This window comes from Octodon degus, unplaced genomic scaffold (assembly GCF_000260255.1).
Source record: "Octodon degus isolate 3935 unplaced genomic scaffold, OctDeg1.0 scaffold00001, whole genome shotgun sequence".
Classification (NCBI taxonomy): Eukaryota; Metazoa; Chordata; class Mammalia; order Rodentia; family Octodontidae; genus Octodon; species Octodon degus.
Window position 1 is genome coordinate 439,412 of NW_004524577.1, and position 22,417 is coordinate 461,828.

Sequence of the window (22,417 nt, forward strand, 5' to 3'; positions counted from 1 at the left end):
CTCTCTCTCTCTCTCTCTCTCTCTCTCTCTCTCTCTCAAATAAATTAAAAAAAAAAAAAAGAAGTGTTAATGTATAAACTCCACACAAGGAATTTAAATATTATATAATTAAACTTGTACTAATAAAAACTCTAATAAAGGAATAGAATTAGATAAAAGCAACAGAAAAGACAAGAAAGAAAAAGGCTAAAAACAAAACAAAACTATGAAAAAATGAAAGAAAAGAAAGAAAAAGAGAAATGATCCTAAAACCTTCTCCAGATGTTTGGGTAGGGTCTTTTCCCAGGCTTGTGGTACTGAAATCCACCAGATACTAGCAGGGAACAGGGAGTCACAGCTAGGGCCTATTTTGTTTCTATCCATACACTTTTTGCTCTATGAATGCTCAGTCTTCACCATTCCTACTGGGTTTGGTCAGACAGTGGTGTGGTATATGCCTTGGGACTATATTCGGAATAATGACTCTAAAGTGTTTGTGCCCTTCTGTGTTCACCAAGTCACTGCTATTTCCAACAAGTTTTCTGTCCCATGGGCTCAGGAGGTACAGCACTTGCTACAAGCTCCCTCTGTCCTTACATCGCAGGACGTGGCAGCTGTCCAAGCCAAGGCATACCCTCGATCACACTGGGAGACAGAAAGAACAAATGCACTACTGGGCTCTAGGCTGGAAGAAGACAGCAAGAGGGGCCAAACAGTTTCCTTGAGATGTCAGTGTTTTTAGAACATTTCCTCTCAGGAAACCATGCAGCTGGCCTGGCTTTCTCATGACAAAGGGTGAGATCTTTGTGTCCTTCACAACTCAGGGAGTTGTGATAAGCTCACCTCTGTTCCATAACTTCCAGTTGTGACCATATCCTGTCCAGTCACTGTGGTAAGCGTGCCCCAGAGACCCTGAAGTGAAGTGAGTCTATGGGCTTGTCACAGGTTCCCTGAGTTGTGAAGGCCGCAACAATCCCACCCTTTGTGATGAAAAAGCCAGGCCAGCTACATGGTTTCCTGAGAGGAAACGTTCTAAAAACACTGATATCTCATGGAAACTGTTTTGCCCCTCTGTATCCTTCCAGCATAGAGCCCAGTAGTTCGTTTGCTTTTTCTGTCTCCCAGGGTGATCGAGGGTATATGCCTTGGCTTGGACAGCTGCCATGTCCTGGGATGTACTTCTATAAGCATGGGTATATATGTATCATTGTAATATGATTCCTTTAACCTTTTCAGGAAAATACCTAGAAGAGGAATATCTGGGTCAAATGGAATGTCTAGTTTTAATTTTCAGAGGGCTCTCCATACTGATTTTCATAATGTTGTACTACTTTACATCCCTAACAACAATGTAAAAGGGTTCCTTTTTCCCTGTAGCCTTACTAGCAATTATTATTTGATTTCTTGATATTAGCCTTCCTTGGGGCCGGGGAGATGGCTCAGTAGAATAAGTGCTTGCCTGGCAAGCACAAGGGCCTGAGTTCAACCTCTGGTTCTGCCAATAAATAAATAAATAAAAATAAAAAATAAATAAACTTTGATATTAGGCCTCCTTTCTGGATTAAGACAAAATCTCATTATTGTTTTGAATTTGCATTTCTTTAATGACCAGGATGATGAACTTTTTTCATGCATTTGTTGACCATTTATACTTCTCCTGAGAAGTGTCTCATTTCAGTTGCCTGGTTTGGATGGCATCTTTCATTGGGAGAGGGTTTTTTTGGTGGAACCAGGGATTGAACTCAGGCCCTTGCACTTGCCAGGGAAGCACTTATTCCACTGAGCCATCTCCCCTGCCCCGAGAGTTTTTGGGTTTTTTTTTTTGTTGTTGTTGTTGTTTTTGTTTTTTTGTTTTTGGCAGAACCGGGGATTGAACTCAGGCCCTTGTGCTTGCCAAGGAAGCGCTTATTCTACTGAGCCATCTCCCCGGCCCCCCGCCTTTTTTTTTTAGTTCTTTATGTATTCTAGATATTAGTTCTCTATCAGAAGACTTGCTGGCAAGTTTTTCCCATTCCTATATGTTATCTCTTCATTCTGTTGTTTCTTCTTTCTTTCTTTCTTTCTTTCTTTCTTTTTTTTTTTTTTTTTTTCAGAACTGGGGATTGAACTCAGACCCTTGCGCTTGCCAGGGAAGCGTTTATTCCACTGAGCCATCTCCCCAGCCCCATTCTGTTCTTTCTGTCTGCTGTAATGAAGCATTTAAATTTGATAAGATCCCATCCGTTAATGCTTGGTATTATTTCTTATAACACTATAGCACTGGTTCCCAACCCCAAACTCCTCAGACTTTGATCTCTGAATAGGTGGCAAAAAATTAAAGAATCACCCTAAAGTTGGATACTTAAAGTTTAAAAACAGTGGCAGACAGACAGTTCCCCCATCCCCTACACATCTTGCTTTATATATGACTAAACATAAGCTACAAATGTCTGGAGAAAAGCCAGGTATGGAATCGGACATCTATGATACCAGCACTCAGGAGGCTGAGGCAGAAGGATTTCAATTTCAAGCCTGGTCTGAGCAATTAAGCAAGACCCTATTCTAAAAATAAAAAATGGAAAAGTATGGGGTTGTAGCTCAGTGAGAAGGCCTCAGGCTCAATTCCCAGTACAGTGGAACCTCAGCTCACAAACTGAAAATCTTCCTATGATTCTGGTCACAAGCTGAATGGTTGTGAACTGAATCAGATTCGAGGGTTAGGATCAATGTTGAATTTATGGAGAAATTTGATTTGGTTTGCAACCAATTTGGATGATGACCAGAATCACGGAAAAAATAAAGTTCAAGAACCAAGGTACCATATACCATAAAAGGAAGGAAGGAAAGAAGGAAGGAAGGCAGGCAAAAGAATAAAGGATTAAAAATGATGGAATAAAAGCTGGAAGCAAATTGCAGCCTCACTCAGGCATTGCTGTGTCTTGTATAATGATTTTAACACATTGTACGACAAAAATATGATAATTAAGTTAATACTGTACCTTCGGGATTCCATCAGAGTTCTTAATAATTTCCAAGAAAGAGTTGGTTATTAATTCCCAGCAACCATCAAAAGATGGATTGAAGACAATTATGGGCTCACTGACTTCAAGTTTGATCATGATCAGCTGTGGTATAAAGAACTTCATCTCTTGGTATGGTTCCTCAAAATCATTTCCATCCTTCAAAAGACATGAGGTAGGGCAAATATTATAAAACTGGATCAAAATCATGGAAGTGAATTTATCGTGCTACCTTAACACACACACACACACACACACACACACACACACACACACACACACACAAAGGAAATGAACGTTACCTGCCTGCAGTTCATGTTCATAACATGAGCTGGGGGACCTTACCCCCACCCTGAGTTCATGCTCTCACCCTTTCCCAAAGCCTTTATTCAGGGTCATTTTTGTTTAGTACTTCTTGCCCATAATTTTTAAATTATTCCCATCCTTTAAAATTGAGATTAAAGCTCCCCTCCTCTGGGAAACCTCCCTGTTCCCTACCTGCATAAAATCTCCTCCACTTCTGAACTTCTATCCTTCCACTACCTGTACAGTATGTGGTCTTTGTCTTTTGAAGGCACTTATTTACATATATTACCTTCTCTATTCTCAACTTGCCGACAAGATTTATTTATTTATTTAGTACAGGGTCCACAGCGCCTACAGGGTCTCACTACACAGACTGAGCTCATATTGATTCTCCTGTTTTCAGCCTCCCAAGTGCGGGGATTACAGGCATGCATCACTATGTCCAGGCTCAATTGCTATCTCAGAGGGCCCCAGGGGTGGGGCTGGCACAGCACGTCGGGGATTGAACCCCAGACCTTGTGCTCTGCCTAAGCAGGTGCTTTAGTGCACTGAGCTATCTGGCCAGCCCTAGGATTTATGTTTGGTCCATCTCTTTTCTCCTAAGATAGCATTTAGCACAGGTAGGTGTTCAATAAAAATTTGCTGACTAGATCCAGAAGCATGAATAAAGTGGCCACAAATGGCTTTGTTAAAAAGCCATCAGAAAGGAGTCATTCAGGTACTGAAATGTAAATCTTCCCACAACAAAAATACTGATGGAGAGGTTTTCTGATTCTATACCAAAGCTAGAAACACAAGGTACCTCTCATGAACTATAGTCCCTAATGAAGTTTCTTTAGGGCAGCTGTAAAGAACTTGTCCAAGTAATTGATTTTAGAGATTTGTAGATGTGCTTAAAGCTGATAAACATTTATTGAATATCTACATGTATCAAACCCTCATAAACTCCTCATCCCCTCAGCCATATAAATACTTTACTTTTCTCTGTGTGTAACTTCAGAGTGAGATTTCTTGGCATATTGGGCTTTCTTCTGCTGAGTAAAGGGGTCGCTTACCACAACAACTGCACAGTGTTCTCTTTAGTGTAAACACTGCAGTCAAAAGTCAGCAGCGTTTATTTGTACAGTTTTCAAGCAGAGTCAAATATTCACTTGTATTTTATTTGGAAAAATGCTTAGAATTTAACCTTTTATAACCAGATAATTTTAAGTCTATATTATCCTTTTCAAGATGATCTATGCACACGGGATAAAATTTCAAGAACTTTCCTGGATCCCTCAGCTGCCCAAATCTAGAGACTGTGATGTTTTGAAAACAACGACTTAGTGCTTTAATTGGGAGGGCGGGTCTCACCACCTTGTTCATGCTGACTTGAATTCATAGCAATCCTTCTGCCTCAGCCTCCTAAGTGCTGGGATTACAGACATGTGCACCAACTTGGCCTCTGGCTTTAATTTATTTTGACTTCACTGCAGTAGTTCCATGAAAAAATTATTAATTAGGTAAAAAAGACTTTTGTTTGCGGAGGCTGTTTTTCCAAGACCAAGAAACAAAAATCACTGCTGTCAGTGAGTGCATAGGATAGTTCTTAAGTATCAAGCCAAAGTACCATAAAAGTCTTTTCCAACTCTTTTCTTGTGTCACAGAGGACAAAACATGGCCACACACACACAAACACACACATTGTAAGAGGTGTGTGTGTGTGTATATGTATGTATGCATGTATGTATAACCATTCCTTCAATTGTCTTTACAATCTCTATTTTTATAGATTTCTACCAATAGTGGGTAAACATCTTATACATTATACTGTATACTAAAGACATAATTTTTATAAATAATCACCCAACATATATTCAAATCCATAATTTTCTTTTTGGCCTAGATCACAGCTCATGATATCCACGCTGGAATCCTAGTTCTAAATGGATTGTTTCCTTCAAGAGGGCCATTGCTTACCCCTACATACCTTGTGTATCATGAACAGAGAAACAAGATCTTCAAGGGATTTAATAACCAGCTCTCGGAGTTGGAGTGACATGAAGGAAGCAACAGAAGCAAAATATTCCTCAATATTTCGAGATGAATCATAGTCGCCCTTTGGAGCAAAGTGGACCCAGTGCTCCTTCCATGAGACAAAAAGCTGGGCACAAGTGGGAATCCACCTGTGAAAACAGAAGGTCGCCCTGTAGGAAGCTTTCTGAGCTACAAGGGACGCTCTCAGCCACCCTTCTGCTCTCTGTGGTGAGGCAGAGTTTACTTCCCACTAGGAAGCCTTGGAAATTTGTCATTTCATACTCTCAGTTACTTCACCAGCCAAGACCCCTTTCCTGGAAGAAAATAATAATTGAATTGAGAGACTGCTCTATTGACCATCGCCAAATGGACCGAGGATATGGTGGCATGCTCTGCTGCGACAGTCTGCAGTACCAGTATTATAATCAGATTGAGGTGAAGTGGTGTAGTGAACTGGAATGTTCTGTCCAACTTCTCTCTAGAGTAGGCACCTTATTTAGACATTAGAGATAGAAACAAAGAAAGAGGAGAAACGGAGGTAACCTCGAGAGAAGAAAGTTCAACGTGGCAATGGATGCTGAGAAATTTGTGTACAAAACCTAGACAACTAAAGAAGAAAGGGGTGCCTTGGTGTGCCACTCCTCACTTCACCTGATTTCTAAGTCCCAGTGAGAACCACTGGTAATTTCATCCTATCATGTTTATTTTCTGATTGCTACAAAAGTACTACTGTAGCAATCAAGAAGTAACATTAACAGTTGTAGCCCTAAGGGTAATAAAAGATATTGAGTAGCTCTTATGTACCAGTTGTTACATAGGTACAATTTCTCTGATAATAAAAACCCATCAGTAGATATTATCACTTTATCTAAACTCATTTCTCCAAATCAAGATGTGATTTCACATACACTTGCAAAGGGAAAAAATTGTCTAAGCGCCTGAAAAACTCCTAGCCTTTTATCCAAGAGGCTGTATAGACAGACCATCTGAGTGTAAGTCCCTTAAACACACTTTCCTGTAAGCCACCACTTTCTACCAATAGTGGATAAACAAAAAGGGGTGGGGGGGAGTGGTACTCTCACAGAGGGTAAGAGAGGCCGTGAAAGGCGGGAGGAGTCTGGAAGGGAAGGCGCCGAGCAGCCGGCTGAGGCTGCGTGCGGGACGTGGGAGGAGGGAAGGCAGCGGCGGAGGCCGACGGACTGCGCTCCAGGCGCGGCAGCCGCTCCCTGCGGGTCGGTCCTGGCCGGCCGAGGCGCACCCCGCGCCGGGTACTGACTTGGCGAGGAGAATCTGGCGAGCCTCCGCGCAGTGCTTGCAGATGAGGTCCCAGTACTCGGCAGGCTGCAGAGGAAGTCTGCCCGCCAGCAATTCTGCTGTTCGAACAAACCTGAGGTCTCTAAATCTGCAAAGGAGAGGGAAAACTTTCCTCAGTGGAATGACAAATGACAAATTCTGCAGGACGGGTTTAAGGGGTACAAGTTCTCGTTTCGGAGTGGACGACACCCAAAGCAAAGTAAGACAGATTACGTCTGAAAAATCTGGAAGTTTGAGGCAAGACTAGCTAGACGAAAGGAAGACACTATGGACTAGACCTGAAACGTCGCCCAGACGCTGCTGTGCCCAGAGGGGGCTCGGGAGGCACGAGGAGCCGGGCCGGGGTGGCCCGGAGGGCGGCTTGCCCTCCCCCGCGCCTCCGCGCCGCCAGCTCTGCGGCAGCTTTCCTCCAGCAGGCTTCCCCGCGCCCTGCCTGCTTCGGGGCTAGCCCAGAAGGGACGGAGTTCCGCAAAATCCGTGAGGCAAAAATAAAGCGGGGCTCACTCCTGACCCGACCGACAGCTCCCTCCTGCGACCGCAGGTCAGCCGAGCCCACCGCCTTTGCGGACGCAGTTTCGAAAAGGCCGGGTAGAATTTCTGTGGCGCGCGGAGGCAGAGCCTGACCTTGCACTTGAGCCACGCTCAGCACCACCGTGAGGCCGCCCGCGCGAGCCCCGCACCCTGGCGTGCGCCCTCGGGGCCGTGCGCGGATGCGGGCGAGTCCTCTGCCCGCCGGTGCTCCGCTGCCCTTGTCTGGTGCTCGCAAAAGAACAGGAGCCTGCAGCTCACTATGCTCCCCAAGGCCTCTTAGCTCGTACGTTCACCAGTTCTTTTCCTCGTATCTGCTCATTCATTTTTAAAATGCTCCTTAAGTCATCATGTTATGGCTTCTGTATAGGTGTCCCCCCAAAGCCTCATGCAGTCTTGGGGCGAATTTGTGATTATTGTGTGTGGACGCTGCACCTGCCCTGGGGCAGGAAATTGGCATTTCAATGGAAGGAGGGAAGAGAAGCTGGCTGCTGGAGCGGCTGCTCTCCACCTTTTGCGCTCTCGCTCTTTGCTGCGACCCTGAAGGTTGCTCTCTGCCGTGAGCCGCTCTGCCTTGGAGCCAGCTGAGTATGGACTGAGACCTCCAGTAACTGTGAGCTAATAAGCCTTTCCTTCCTTCATTTTGCGTGTCAGGTATTTGTCCTAGCAACGAGAGAAGAGTAACTAAGACACATCATTACCTCTCGCTTCTCAAACTACTTCCTTGCCCCACTTCTTAACTCACCTTGGGTTTTCCTGTCATTTTCATCCCCACTTGAGTGACTTATCAGGCACTTTTCTTTAGCCTCCCAAAACCCTGATGCCTACGTTCTGGTCCCCTGTGGCGACGACCCAGTCTTCGTGGTGATTTTTTTTTTTTTTTTGAGGAAATTAGCATGCTTGTATTTAAATCAGTACCTTTAATAAACGACTACAGTATGCCAAGCAATTCTCTAAGCACCACCTCCACCCAACAACTGAAACAGGTATTGCTGTTAACTTACATATAAAAAAGTCGCAGAGGAATTAATGTTCCCAGAAATCACATAATTAATTAGTGATTAAAGCAAAAACCACAACCTGGGCAAGACAGCTTCAGAGCCAACTCTACAAATTATTCCTCTATATACACTTTTGCCTACGTAGAAAATTAACTTCTTCACTCCACCCCAGTGTTGAGGCTGGCATTTCCAATGCCTTAAAAACTTGAATTTAGTTCATAGAGGAGAGTGTGTGTGTTTTTTTTTTTTTGTTTTTTTTTATATCATTGATGGGCTCTGGACATAAGAAGGACAAATAAAGTTTCCAAGCAACAAGGGTCCCTTAACACTAAAGGCATTCAAAGCCAAAGACCTTCCTAAAACAAAATATATGAGCATGGTTAGGATTAGTCAATCAAAATCAAGTACATATATCTACCTCTAACTTTCCTAATTAAGAATCTAGATGGTGGTAGTTAACCAGTTTATTAGCCTGACTTTTCAGTAAATAGTTTTCTTGACAGGCCTACAAACAAACTCCCCAGGATTCTCCTTCTCCAGAACAACTAGTGAATGCATAAACAAAACCTAGTATAGCCACATGATGGGTTATTATGCAGCCATAAAAAGGAACATAGTACTGATATGCAGATAAACATTGTACTTCAGTTTATCTGTACTTCAGTGCAGATAAACATTGAAAGCTTTAATGAAAGAAGCTACACACAAAAGGTCATATTTTATGATTTAATTTGTACGAAATGTCCAGACTAGCCCAATGTTGACAGAAAGACAGCATATGAGCAGATGCCAGGGGCTGACAGGAAGAATAGATTATGACTGCTAATGCGCATAGGGTTTCCATAAGGAGTGATGACAATATTCCAGCCAGTGGCAAAGGTTACAAAAATTTGCAAGTATACTAAAGAGTACACCGCCATGCACTTTAAAAGTGTGGGCTTTGTGGAATGTGAATTGCAATTGGCCTCCAGATCTGTGGGATCCACGTGCATTGATTCAACCAGCTATGGATGAAAAATATTTGAAAAACAAATAGGACCTAATATATACATACTTTTTCCCTGTGATCATTTCCTAGGCAGCACAGCAATTATTTGCAAGGTGTTTACATTGTACTAGATATGATGAGGAACCCAGGGGTGACCCAAAGTATATGTGATGGTCTGTAGATTATATGCAAATACTGTGCCTTTTCTTTTTTGTTGTTCCGGAATTGAACTCAGGAGCTTGTGCTTGCCAGGCAGGTGCTTGTGTCACTGAGGTATATCCCCAGCCCTACTGTGCCATGTCATACAAGGGACTTGAACATCCATGAATACTGGTGACTCTTGGCAGCCTTGTAACCAATCCCCCATGTGTAATGAGCCAACTGTATGTCTCAGGCTTTAAAGCTGGAAGAAAGAAAAGTGACACCCCTTTGGTACTTTAGACTACTACCATTTTAGTTGCCAATTAAGTCACTGACAAACAAGACTGAAAGACGCTGCTGACAAGCTCTGTGTTGGTACTGATGTCATAAAGAAATAAGACCCAAGCTCCTATACATCTCACAGGTAGAGAGAAACAGATGAGTAGATATACAATTATACTTTTGGGTGAGATGTGTTGTAATGGAGGCAGGTAACGGTGAATTAACACTTCCTGAGTATGGTTTCATCAGGCACAGTTCTAACTGCTTTGTTTTTTGTTTCTACGGTACTGGGGATTGAACTCAGGACCTTGTGCTTGCCAGGCAGGCACTTACGCTGCTGAGCTATCTCCCTGGTCCTAGTTCTAAGTACTGTGTGTGATAAGCTATTTATTCCTCCCAGCAACCTCATGAAGTGGGAACTTTTATTACCCCAAATTCTGAGAAAGGAAGACAGGGAAAGGTGTTATAGCACAGCCATACTACCTACGAAGCGGCGGAGCCAGGATTTGAATTCTGGAGCACTGGCTCCAGAATGTGCTCTCAGCCTACTCCCCTGATTACCGCCAGGTGCTGGGGCCCTGGGGGACACAAGCAGGACCACGGAAGCTTGTATGTGTGGCTCTCAGTCACAGTCCATTTGCAATTCTGAGCTAAGATTTTGTTCATTTCACTTTGCTGCGGGCTCAGAGCCACTCTGGTTGTGCCCTGCCTAGCAGCTTGTTTATTCCTGGAGGAAAGGAAGGAAGGGGCGCCAGGGAGGGGAGGCCTTCTTACTCTGTAAACCACAGTTCCTTCAGGATGAGCATCATGGGGTTCACCGTGTGCAGATGCTCCTCATTCCACTTGTGAGCGCTCCTGTAGGCACTGTGCCAGGGCACGGGCGCCCGGATCACTCTGCGAGGGAAAAGGCGGGGGATGCTTTCGATGAAGAGCCTCTTCCTCTCCACTGGGTCCATGAGGATGTAATCAACTAGAAGCAAGAGGGTAAACACCCTGCTGTGAGGTAGTGACCGTCAAAGTGCTGTGCATGCATTGTTGTTCACTGGGGACTGGAACCAAAACTTTCATACTGAGCTACACCTCAGCCTTTATTTATTTATTTATTTATTTTTTATTTTTGCTTTTGCAAAATTTTGAGATGAGGTCTCACTAAGTCACTAATTTGCCTAGGCTGGGTTTCAACTTGGAATCCTCCTTCTGCAGCCTTCTAGAGTACTGGGATTAGAGGGATTCAACACTATAACTAGCTTAACTTCTTGTGCTCTTATCCTCGGACTCATAAAGCAACTGAGCCTCTGTCCATTCACACTGGGAAATGCTCCCTCATTCGTAAGGTCATTGGTAGTCCCTAGGACTCAACTAGGGGGTAGTTGGTGTAGTATCTTTGTGAAAGTATTTCATGGAGAAAAGGAATGAAAGGTCACAGTACAAAACTCTCAGAACCTGGGGTTGAGTCCGGCTAAGATATTTAGCACCCTACATGCAACGTACTTTGATAGCTCCTTAGTCATTCATACTAAGATAGTTACCCCAAAATCAATATAATGGTTAGCACTAGATATTTACAAATGGAAACTTAGAAACCAAGATTTCCATGCTAAGGGAAGAAAGATCGCGACAAGTTTCATGAAAGAAGTAAGGTGTGCTGGGCCATAAATGAATGGCAGTTTGTTAGCGAGGAAGAGAAAGGACAAGCATGGGGGCAGAGGGGATAGCATGTAAGGAGGTGAAGTGCCACCACTGTTCCTTAAGGGTCTGTGAGCTACACTGTGGCAGAAATAGCAAGTGTAAATGGTGAAGTTCAAGGTCATAAAATTGGAGGAGCAAGTTGGAGGTAGAAGTGAAGGACCTGGCATGTTTATTCACGGAGGCTGGTGTCTGTATATAGTAGACAAAAAGCAATTACACTGACGCCCTTAGAAAGTTAGGAAGATTAAAACAAAAAACTAGACAACTTGGTAGATGAGACCACAAGGTATAAAAATATGAGGACCATGCCTTTGTGTTGATGTTTCTCATACACTCACCCAGCACCAAACGTTCCCCAGTGACTCACCATGTGCAGAAGGCATGGCTAAGGATGAAGTGGAAAGAGAATCGAGGTGCATCCACGGAGCCAAGTGCTACAGGCCTACCCAGCAGTCGAGACCGTGGGAAATGAGAAAACAGTGCCAGTGTGAAAAACAGCAGAGAAAGAAAGGCACGGGAGAACTTGTAAGCAGGAGCTGAAAGTGGAAAGAAGTGGTGCTACAAATGCAGCAGAGGGAGTGACCCCTGAGGGCTGAAGAGAAAAGCTCGTCAGAGAAGATACAGGTCGTGGACTAAGTTTCAAAGTTCAAATAGGCTCTTGTTCCCCATAATGTTGCTTCATGTCAGTTATGGCCGAACTTGTTAGAAATGCAGAATAATGATTTCTGCCCCAAGGCAAATCTGCTGAATCAAAATCTGCATTTTAATAAGATCCTTGGGTAATGATGTACACTGAAGTGAGAAGAGCTATTACAGGCATTAATGATGCTGCTGGGGTGAGAGAACTTTTGGATGAACGGTTAAATGCTGTTTAGGGTTTACTTGGTAGAACAATGAAAGACGGTTCCCTCATCAGGGGCCCTCAGCCCACTTGTACCAGTCTTACCAATGCTTTTCATGAGGCTACTGTAATAGTCATTTTCCATTTCATCCACCAGAGTGACCAGGAGGGGTTCCAAGGAGGGACTTGTCAGCAGCTTGCTAGAAATCAGCTTCGAAATCCTAATCATCACTCCATCCTCCTCAGGGGCAATCATATCTCTTCGGATTCCGTGGGTCAAATAGTAACAGTATCTCTTCCATGAACAAATCACCAGCAAGAAAATCAGGATTGGGCTCCTTGCCACCTGTCCCACCAATCAGCTGACAAAGAAGCCCGTTCACGCAGCACCCACCCTCACCCTTCGCTTACTACAGCCTTGCTTTCGGGCTCTAGTGCTTCACCCTCAGCGCAATGGAATGTTGGTTTTCCCCATGATTCAGGAAGATCTAACCAAAGCCAGAGAGATTGCAGTGGGGCATAACAAAAACTTGTCAAAAGCCACGCAGGGAGACTGTGGAGTGAGTACAAAGGCCAGTAACAAAGGATGCATATCGGGTGATCTTTAAAAAGTAATGACAAGCTCCTAAAATGGACTCAAATAATTCACCCTCCTGAAAAATAATGATCTTCTGCAAAGCATTTTGATCTGTGACTTGTAGTGGTCAGCGAGGAAAATCTTTCCAAGGTCTGAATGACACTCATGATAGTTCTAATCTAAACATCAGGTTTTGGGTTTAGAAAGCAAAACACAAAAACTAAACTAAATTGCCCGATTCAATCAGGGATTTCAGAAAGTTTTGTCTATGTAGGACTTGGCTGTAAGCTTCTGGCGGCTCTGAGAAGAAACATTTTCAGGCAAAAGGAATAATTTCAGACAATGAGTGGCATAACTTGTGGAAATAGTTTGAAATTTACATTTCAATGCCAAGTATCTGTGGTCAAAAAAGGCTACTGCTAGTAACTGCACCTCCCTTCTCCCCAAATTTGCTGGAAGCAGCTTATACAGAAGCTTCTTGACTCATGGCAGAAATCCTACATTGAAAATGTGTTGAACACACCAACCTACAGAACAGCCCAATTTAGCAACACAACACACTATAGAGTATCACTTGTGTCTCTGTGATTGTGCAGCTGCAGCTCACTGTCACTACCACATATGACTGGCAAGTAACATTCCGCATATATTAGCCCAGGAAAAGATCAAAGTTCAAAATATGCTTTTTACTGGTGTATATCGCCTTTATCCCACTGTAAAGTCAAACAAATCCTAAGTCAAATCAGCACAAGTCAAGTTAATCTGTACATAGCAATATGACCGAACCTCCCTGACTTTAACAACCGCCAGGCGGGGAGGTAGGGTAAGGCTCTTGTTAAAATGAAGATGCTCAGGCCCTCTTTAGGAAGCCGGGTTTTAATATGCACTTTGGCTGGTTCTTCTGTGCAGGCAAGTTTGAGAAATGCTGCATAGCTCCTAAGAGCACAGAGATTTGGTGTCAACAAGAGCTAGTTTATGTCTTAGCATTGTCTCTTACTCTGTAACCTTGGGTATGTTGCTTCATTTATCCGTGCTCTAATTTCCAGTCTTGGACAATGGGGATAGTCATGGCGCCCAGGTCTTAAATGGGTTCAAGCGGCTAAAGGGTGTAGCAGAATTTTGCCAAGAGCAATACTCAGTTACTATGAGTTTTATTACTAAGTTTTTGCTACATACAATAAGCCCACAAACTGCATGTCTTTTAATTTTTGTTCTAAAGTTTTGTTGTAAAGTAAGCAATAAGTGAAAGTTAGCTGAATATAACAAAATTGTAAACAGTGGTGAAGATGATGACTGATGGGAGAATATAATTTTCATTTAATAGAAGGCACTACAGAACTCCAACTATTTTAGCTTTTTGAAGAGAAGCTTAAAATCTAACTTGAAATTTCCCTCATTTTAAAAATATATCTACAGGCCATACGTGGCTGTAATAGGGCTGCCAGAAAAAACACAGGACACACTAAGATGTATTTATACTAAAAAAATATTCATTGTTTATCTGAAATTCAAACTGAGCTGGGTATCCTGTTTCTTGTTTGGCAAAACCAGCAACCCTAGCCTATGGGCCAACATTTTACAGTCTGTGTTCTAAGAGAACACAAGGACACAAATTTCCAAGACTTGTTCAATCCAGTATCTCCCTTTCTCTTTCTCTTCCTCCATCTTTCTGTCTGTCTGTGTCTGTCTATCTCTGTCTCTGTCTCTCTCTCACACATACACACACACACACACATTTAGCAGTCTATCATTCCATTTGGACTTTGCTATTCTTAAAATATTAATCAGGTTGCAGTGCTACTTTCCTTCAGTTTCAATCACTCAGATGCCAAGAGTAATAGTTAACAGAATGAAAAGGGACAGCAAAAATGTACCTCCAGGTCTAAATCAGATGGGTTTTTTTCTTGACTTTCTATTTCCACCTCCTGCTGTAACATCACATTAATCTGCTCTTCTGGACTCATTGGTCTGCTTCCTGGGAGAGTCAAAGAAGTATTCACCTCCTTCTTCATCAGTGAGGAAGTCGAGGTGTTACAGGCCATCTTGGTCCTGAAAATTAGACACAGCTCAGCCATAGAGGCTCCACAGAGGAAGTCCCTCTTTTTTTTTTTTTTTTTTGTGTGTGGAACTGGGGATTGAACTCAGGTCCTTGCGCTTGCCAGGGAAGTGCTTATTCTACTGAGCCATTTCCCTAGCTTAGAAGCCCCTCTTTAGACCCACTTTCTCCAATCTTGTCAGTGTGGTTCTGCACAAGGAGCTCCCCCACATGCCACCTAATGTGTATCTCAAACATGGCCCTAGCCACTACAAACCTCATAGCTATGCTAACACTGATTTCGCTTAGTGAGTTAGTCTGCGTTTGTTTAGAGCCTAAAAAATTTAGATTGAGGCAAATAATGAATAATGAGTCATTCAGTGTCCAGAATGCTTTGAGGGCAAGAATCAGAGCATATCTTTAATAAAGCCACAGCCTTCCTGGAAGGGGCTCACGCTCTCTAGTGACCACAGTGGTGTTTACCCAGTGGGATCCTCTCTGGCAGCAAAGGAGAACTTCATCTTCTTCTTGTTTGGCTCTGACGTGCCTTTAGGTCCTACAAGAGTAGAGAAGGGCAATGTCACTGATGGGGAGTGGCCTTGGGCCATTTCCTCCACACAGACAGGGCTGTGGGAGAAGTCCAAGAACACGCTAAGGGAGTGGACAAAGTATGGTGAGGCAAGGCAGAAGGTGTGGGCTCTGGTCCAACATGTATCACTAATTACCTGTGTGGCCCCGAAGAATAGACTTAATCACTTCAGGTGTCAGCTTCCCTAGATGTAAAATGAAGACTGGCATATATTTGACAACTGTTAATAACTGCTTACTCAGTTTGCTCCCCAACACTCTATTTTCTAAGAATCAGTTAAATTAGTATTTAATGTTCCCCTTGAAATAGACTAAGGTACTTAAACTTAGTGAAATTAATTGTAAAGAAAGTTTTATGTGATGATCACAAATAGAAAAATGAGTTCTATTTATAACAAGTATCTAATAGCTGAAAACAGAAAAAAAACCACTTGTAATAAATAGAAAATAACTATAAATACATTAAATAAATTATATAAAAATAATTTTATTAAATTTTACCTAAGTACCATCATTTGCGGAAAGCTCTACCTCAAGGAAATTGGTAAGTAACAGAGAAATGTTAGGGATATATTAACATTAGATTGACACTTGGAGAGAATTAAGAGAACTGAAGACTCCCAATTAAGATTTATTTTTCTAATCACAACAATAATGAACAAAATACTCTAAAAATTAAAAATATATTGTCTCATTGCTATTTGTTTCTCAATAAAATTATGGAGAAAAAGAAAGAGAATAAGAAATTGGGAGAAATCCTTAGTAGAACCCATCAGAAAATCTAACACTGAAAAGGTGCTGTTATCAAATCAGAAACTACTTATTATACATGATAAAGTTAAGATTAAATAGTTGAGGAGACAATGAATTGGAAGGTATGATTGAGAAATTTACTTAATGACATAGCACAAGAGAAAAATGAAAATATGAACAAACTTAACAGGTTGAATAGTTCCAAAATCTCCTAACACAAATTACTAAAGGATACTCAAGCCAACATATGTGTACCTGGTGAGAGGAAATAAATGAATACCCATAATGCACTATGATAAGCAGTTTACAAGATGGCCTCAATGATCCTTACTTCTGGGTATCACATCTTTGTGTAATCTTCTCCACTTGAGTATAGGCTAGATCTAGTGATTCATTTCTAACAAACAGAATACAGTAAAAGTTTTGAAATGTGACTTCCAAAATTAACTTCCAAAAATACTTGCTGGAGTCTCCCTCCCTCCCTCCAATGGAAGCCAGAAGCCAAGCTATCCTTTGGAGGTACACTTGGAGAGATATGGACAGCAAAGCCGAATAGCCAGCAAGGACTGAGCATGCAAGTGTACTTGAAAGAGGATCCTCCTCCAGTTGCCTTTACAGTGGTGGCTCTGGCTAGCACCATGACTGCTCTGTCTTGAGAGGCCTACAGCCAGAATAACCCATTTAAACCATGCCCAGATTCCTGACCTGCAGAGACTGAAAATAATAAACCATCTTTGTTTAAGCCACAGTGTTTTGGGGGTGATGAATAATACAAGTACACAGAACAGTACCTCATATATGCAAAAGATTCATAAATGTTAGCCATTGCAATAATCTCCATTTCATAGGTGAGGAGAATGAAGCTCTCTAAAGTCATTCAGTTAGCTGTCCAAGAGGGACAGCCAAGGCTAGAACCCAGGGGAAGTTCTACTCCAAGCCCCAAAATAAGGCACAATGCACAAATACCTGATGGCAGCCCCTGCATGATCCTGCCCCTGGGGACACTGATGGTGACTGGCTGGTAGATCTTTATCAGGTCTTTCAGCTTTAGATCTTGGGCCATCAATGAGTAATTGTTGGCTATGGAATCGCTGGGCCCACGGTGGTGGCGCTGCTCTTTGAAGGGCACAGCCAGTGTCCATGATGTTCGTTGCATCAAGGGGGGATAAAAGCTGTGTGACATGACAGTCTACCAGGGAAGAAATGCAGAGTGAGGCACAATCAGGGATGTCTCTGTGAGCTTGGGCTCTGCTTAGACTCATGGAGCTCCACATGCCTTATGCTTTGTTCCTACTTTCTGTGAGCTCAGTGGAAATACATTCTGAATCAATCATGCTTTTCTTACCACCATGTGAGAGTGGGCACTCAACAATAGCATCCAGTGGTTTATATCTCTTGCCTTTATTCCTTATGGACATAGCTATAAGGAAGGCAGAATGACCCTCACTTTACAGTTGAAGATGCAGAAGTGCAGAGGGTTTCAATAACACTAATTCCTTTCCCATACTGCTACAGATTCTTCTAGTGGTAAAAACAACCAAAGCCATTAATCTCACTTGTCAAGTCAAATGTTGGCCCCTACTAATGTCTTCTGAATACCTGGAGGTGCTGGAGGTTTTCTTCACTTTGTCATCCTCAGCAGAAGAGCATGCAGTCAGAGGTACATACCTGATAAAGTTCAGATGGTTCCTCATCAACAGACGCAGGCAGGGGAGGCAGCTCTGGCCTTGTCTGTGGGTGGCTCATGTGGTGTATCGAGTCACTCTTGTGAAGCTATGAGAAATGGGAACAGAGCCACTATTGAGGTATATGGAGACATTTCCAAGCTTCTGAAGCTGATAAGGCCTAAAGAGTCTCCAGGAATGGTAGGACACAGTCCTACCCATAAGACACCTTTTTCATATATATCTACTATATATGTCTCATGGTTTTTACATCTTTAGCCTATCTCTTCTCCAATATCTCTTCCTTAGCTCCCCCTCTATGAGCCAGTCTGGATATCCCTTTTTCCCTGGAGTGTTATTAAAAAGGGGTGATTTTTAAAATCTGACTTTCGCATTTCATATATGTGAAGTTTGAGGTAGAAATTTGCTCAGAGAATGGTACTGAATTTTATATGTGCTTAGCACACACATAAGCAATTCCCTGTGCTTCCTTTAAACAGTGGGTGTGTGTGTGACTCTCATTCCATCAGATAGGGAAGCAGCTTCAGATAGGTGTGAATGAAGTGTTTCCCACAGTCCCTCTCGGTTGCCAAGTGCCTCTCCAAGTGCCTCCAAATAGAGCTGAGAAGGACTACAATGTCAAACAGTACTATCTTTTTTTTTGTCTTAAGACCCAGCCACTACATATAAGACAACTTCATCTGGGGCTCTGACAGAGACACTGCAATTTGGTCCAACATTGGAGGAAAAACTGCTGGCCTACTATCCAGCACTTTAAAGTTGGTTTGAAGGAGTTTCAAGGGCAATTTTGGCTTTTACCTTAGGCAATGCCTTTGAACATAAGTCTTGTGTAAGGTGAGACATTATTATATGGCCTTGGCTTATTTGGATCTGCAAATCATGTCACACAAGATCACTGGTAAAGAGTCAGGTGGAGGAGGGGTATATGAGTCCCTTCCCCTCCACTGTATCTCAACCAATCCCTTACTGTGATGCCTGTTAATCTCTGTTGTTTCTTCTGGAGCACCTACTTCACTAAATAATAACAACAGCAATGATATTTGCAATTATGCCAAATTATTGTGAACTAGGCACTTTATAATCTTAGAGATTTGTTAAAGTATACATTCTAACTAATGAAACTAAGACCCAGCACTGACAGACAATATATCCTAGCCACATAAGATGCATACTTGTCTTCTAAAACAATGGCTTTTAAATACACATCACTTTGAACCCCGAGACATTGGAAATAAGTATCACTTACATAGCAAATTACTTTAGGAAGGTTAAGTACTTAAAATTAAATAAAAATAAGCAAGTCCATAAACAGAGATGTATACTGAGCTTTGGACCTTTAAAAACATAGAATGTGGCAGAGGAAGACAGCTCAGCAGTCTAAGTGCCTGCCTTCTTGGCAAGCACAAAGACCAACGTTCAATCCCTGGTACCATATGCTGTGGCACTACGCCAAACACCAAAATTGTTTGGAGGCGCATGCCTGTAATCCTAGAACTGAGGAGGCTGAGACAGGAGGATCACTAAGACTCTGAGCTGCATAACAAGACCCTGTACCAAATAAATAAATGTATATATTTTTAAAAAAACATAGAATGTGTTACTGATCTCATAGCTTAATTCAATTATTCTCAAAAAATGTGGCATATTAGACTCATCAATGAAACTTCATTCAAATAGGGATGCTTCAATCCTACCTCAAACATGATGCATTTGAAAGCTACTGACCCTACTATTTTCATCACACAGAACTACAGAAATTACTTTGTTGATTAAAACCACCCCCTCTGCCTTTCTGCTCTTGAGCTCAGTTGGAGTTCTCAGACCTTAACCAAACATCTCCAAGAATTTCTATTAACGAAATTAATCCTAGGTCCATACTGATGAGGCAAACAAGATGGAAAAATCGTGGCATCAATTGCAAAGTAATTTGATTATCTAAAGCAGGTACTATACCACATAAGGAAGATTTTTATCAGCAATACTTCAAGGGATATGAAGTTATTCATCATTTCTCTGCAGATCCCACATGCAATACGTGTATGACCGATGGGCTAGGGCTGTCTGCATTGTGTCTCTGCAAGCAACAAGGTTTTGTGGACAGCAGGAGTCTTTCTTTTGGCCTAGATTTTCAATCTTTTCCAAATAAAAATTTGTATTGCAAGAACAACAAAGGAACACCACAAAATTGGAATATCTTGATTAAGTTACAAAGTTACAAGAGTGAGAATGAATAATTAATGCTCCTCCCCAAAAAGCTGGCCTTCTGCAATCAAGGAGAATATTAACATTATCCAAGAGAAATCCTGGCATTCATTTGTCTACCCAGTGTGGAGAAAAAGCTGACTTCAGTTCTGGCGCTAACTGAGACATGGGTCTTCCCACAAAATCATGCAGAGCGTATCCTTGGTTCTACTCCAACTTCAGTCCGTGTTGTACAACATAGCTAATCCAATCTCTTGGCTCCAGAACAAGACAAGAGACACAGGTCTCATCAATCAGACTGCTCCGCCTTTCTAGACACAGTCACTGGTTCAGAGGTAAGCATGTGACCCAAGTGGGGTTGCCTGGACTGTTTCCAGGCACTTTCATTAAAGCTCTTGATAAATAGCACTCAGTAGAGTCACTAACTGTGACAGTGTTTATGGCTAGAATAGATAACAGTCTCTGAGTCATGTGGAGGAAAACTGGCCTTAGAATAAAGACAACATAGAAGCAAGCAGAATGAATTACCAGAAGGAAAAAAGCAGAGTCTCGGTGACATCATCTAGAATCCTGGATTTAACTTGGACTTGCTTGGTACTTGATCTCATACACAGATTTGGGCTCGAGGCAGATTGTACTATACTTGTGTCCTTCTATACTAACAAATGGGGCTGGCCAGATAGCTCAGCAGACTAAGGCGCAAGGACTGGGGTTCAATCCCAGGCGAGCCCTGCCCCTGGGATGTGCTGAGATGGTGATTGAGACTGGGCATGGTGGCGCACACCTGTAATCCCAGCGCTTGGGAGGCTGAAAACAGGAAGGTCACTACAAGTCCAATCTGTGTAGTGAGACCTGTAGACCCTGTACTAAATACATTAAAAAAATAAAAAATAATAATATACTAAAAAATAGTCATCCAAGGTTAAGATGAATCAGTGATAGAGTACTCAGGACAGAGAGAAGAGATACCATATCATGCAAATAGATAAGGTGTTCTTGAGTTAATGAAGAAAACAAACCACAAGCATTTAACTGAATACAATGGGGAGCAGCAGAACCTCTTCAGACATGACATATAAGTAATTCCCAAACACTGATCTGAGGACTTCAAATTTTCTAGATCAGAATCTTTGGAGATGGAGACCAAGGCTCCACATCTTCAGATATGCCCAGAATACTCAGATGTGCAGTCAGAAATAAGGGCTGTTGGTTGGAATACGTGATCTAGCAACCTTGAAGGGAAGGAAAAGGGACAGCAGATGACTATCTCTAAATTTTTCTGTTTTTCTCTTAGCCCAAAGGCTAAGTCAGGAAAAATCATATTTCAACACACATACCATAACCATATTTAACACACTTGCTAGGTCGAGAGAATGTAACACAACAATCAATGTTTGACTAGACCATTCCCCTCCCATATACTCTTAAAATTCCCTATATTTTGAAAATACAGGTAAAGAAATAAACATGCTTTCAAAGTAATACCTACCTTTTTAGATGAGGAATCCATGTCGCTTAAAGAGCTGACTCTAACTGTACCTATTAAAAATGAGCAAAGAGCTTCAGCAGGACTGTTCCTCTCCAGTTACTCTGAAATTTTTTACAGTACAATAGAGATGACACTGACAATGGAACGTTCCAGAAGCCTGAAAGCTCTGTTCAGAAGGCTGCCTCTCTGAAGTCACAGACTTCAGACCTCTGAGGAATTTTCTAGTAGAAGAGGAGAAAAAAGAAAGAGAATGAAGGAGCAGCATTGGGGTTCTGTTGGTATTGGGTTTCTTTCACTCTCCTGGTTCCTGTTCCTTGAAACACTCTTCCTTCTCCTCAAGAACTTCTCTTGGACTTTTCCTGAAACATAGCAAGGCTTCTGTAGAGGAAGAAAACTAAAACAGAGTTGAAAATTAAAACAGAACAGGGGAGACTCTCTCAAACACCACCCACCCTGTACTCGTCTCCCTTGTCCTCTCTGAGCAGCCTTTACACTGGTATACAGAAGCATGTTCTCGGCCCTGGGGCTGGTAACCAGGCACCAGCGTCTGTTACTAAGGGAAGGAGGGGCCCCTGCTAGGTCTACATACAAGACTGGACTTGACCTAGCTCCACGTCTGTCCTGCTGACTCTTTGTCAAAGACTCAGCTGGGCAGAAGTAAGAATTAGTGACAGAAAGGAAGATGTAAGTTGTTGAGCAATGACTCAGGAATGCAGAGGTGAGTGGCAATGAAAGACAGTGCTTTTGGATTGACTTTAAGTGACAAAGCACAATGGCTCAGATCTTGCAGTGAAGACCTGGAGACGTCTGGCTCAGATTCTTCTCTTCCATCAATTAGCTGAATGACTTAAGCAAATTGCTCAAATGAGCTTTTCACCTGTAACTGACATGATGTGTATCAACCTCATAGGTTGGCTTGAAGGTTTAATGGATAATGCGTATAGAACAACTTGCACATCGTGGGAAATTGGTCAGATTGTTCCAGTTTGCCTAGGACTTTTCCA

General features: G+C 42.3%; 1 protein-coding gene across 1 annotated transcript in view; it reads right to left on the reverse strand.

Moving 5' to 3' along the window:
• Dnah3 (dynein axonemal heavy chain 3) overlaps positions 1-21,923 on the reverse strand; it is a 188,169-nt gene extending 166,246 nt beyond the window's left edge. The window contains exons 1-11 of the mRNA XM_023701788.1: positions 21,866-21,923; positions 21,414-21,463; positions 17,706-17,810; positions 17,004-17,226; positions 15,180-15,252; positions 14,536-14,710; positions 12,190-12,379; positions 10,329-10,524; positions 6,577-6,702; positions 5,254-5,449; positions 2,958-3,137 (exon numbers count right to left, since the gene is read on the reverse strand). Of these exons, the coding sequence (XP_023557556.1) occupies positions 2,958-3,137; positions 5,254-5,449; positions 6,577-6,702; positions 10,329-10,524; positions 12,190-12,379; positions 14,536-14,710; positions 15,180-15,252; positions 17,004-17,226; positions 17,706-17,810; positions 21,414-21,463; positions 21,866-21,923 (1,572 nt within the window). The remainder of the gene's footprint in view (positions 1-2,957; positions 3,138-5,253; positions 5,450-6,576; positions 6,703-10,328; positions 10,525-12,189; positions 12,380-14,535; positions 14,711-15,179; positions 15,253-17,003; positions 17,227-17,705; positions 17,811-21,413; positions 21,464-21,865) is intronic.
• Between the last annotated feature and the right edge of the window lie 494 nt (positions 21,924-22,417).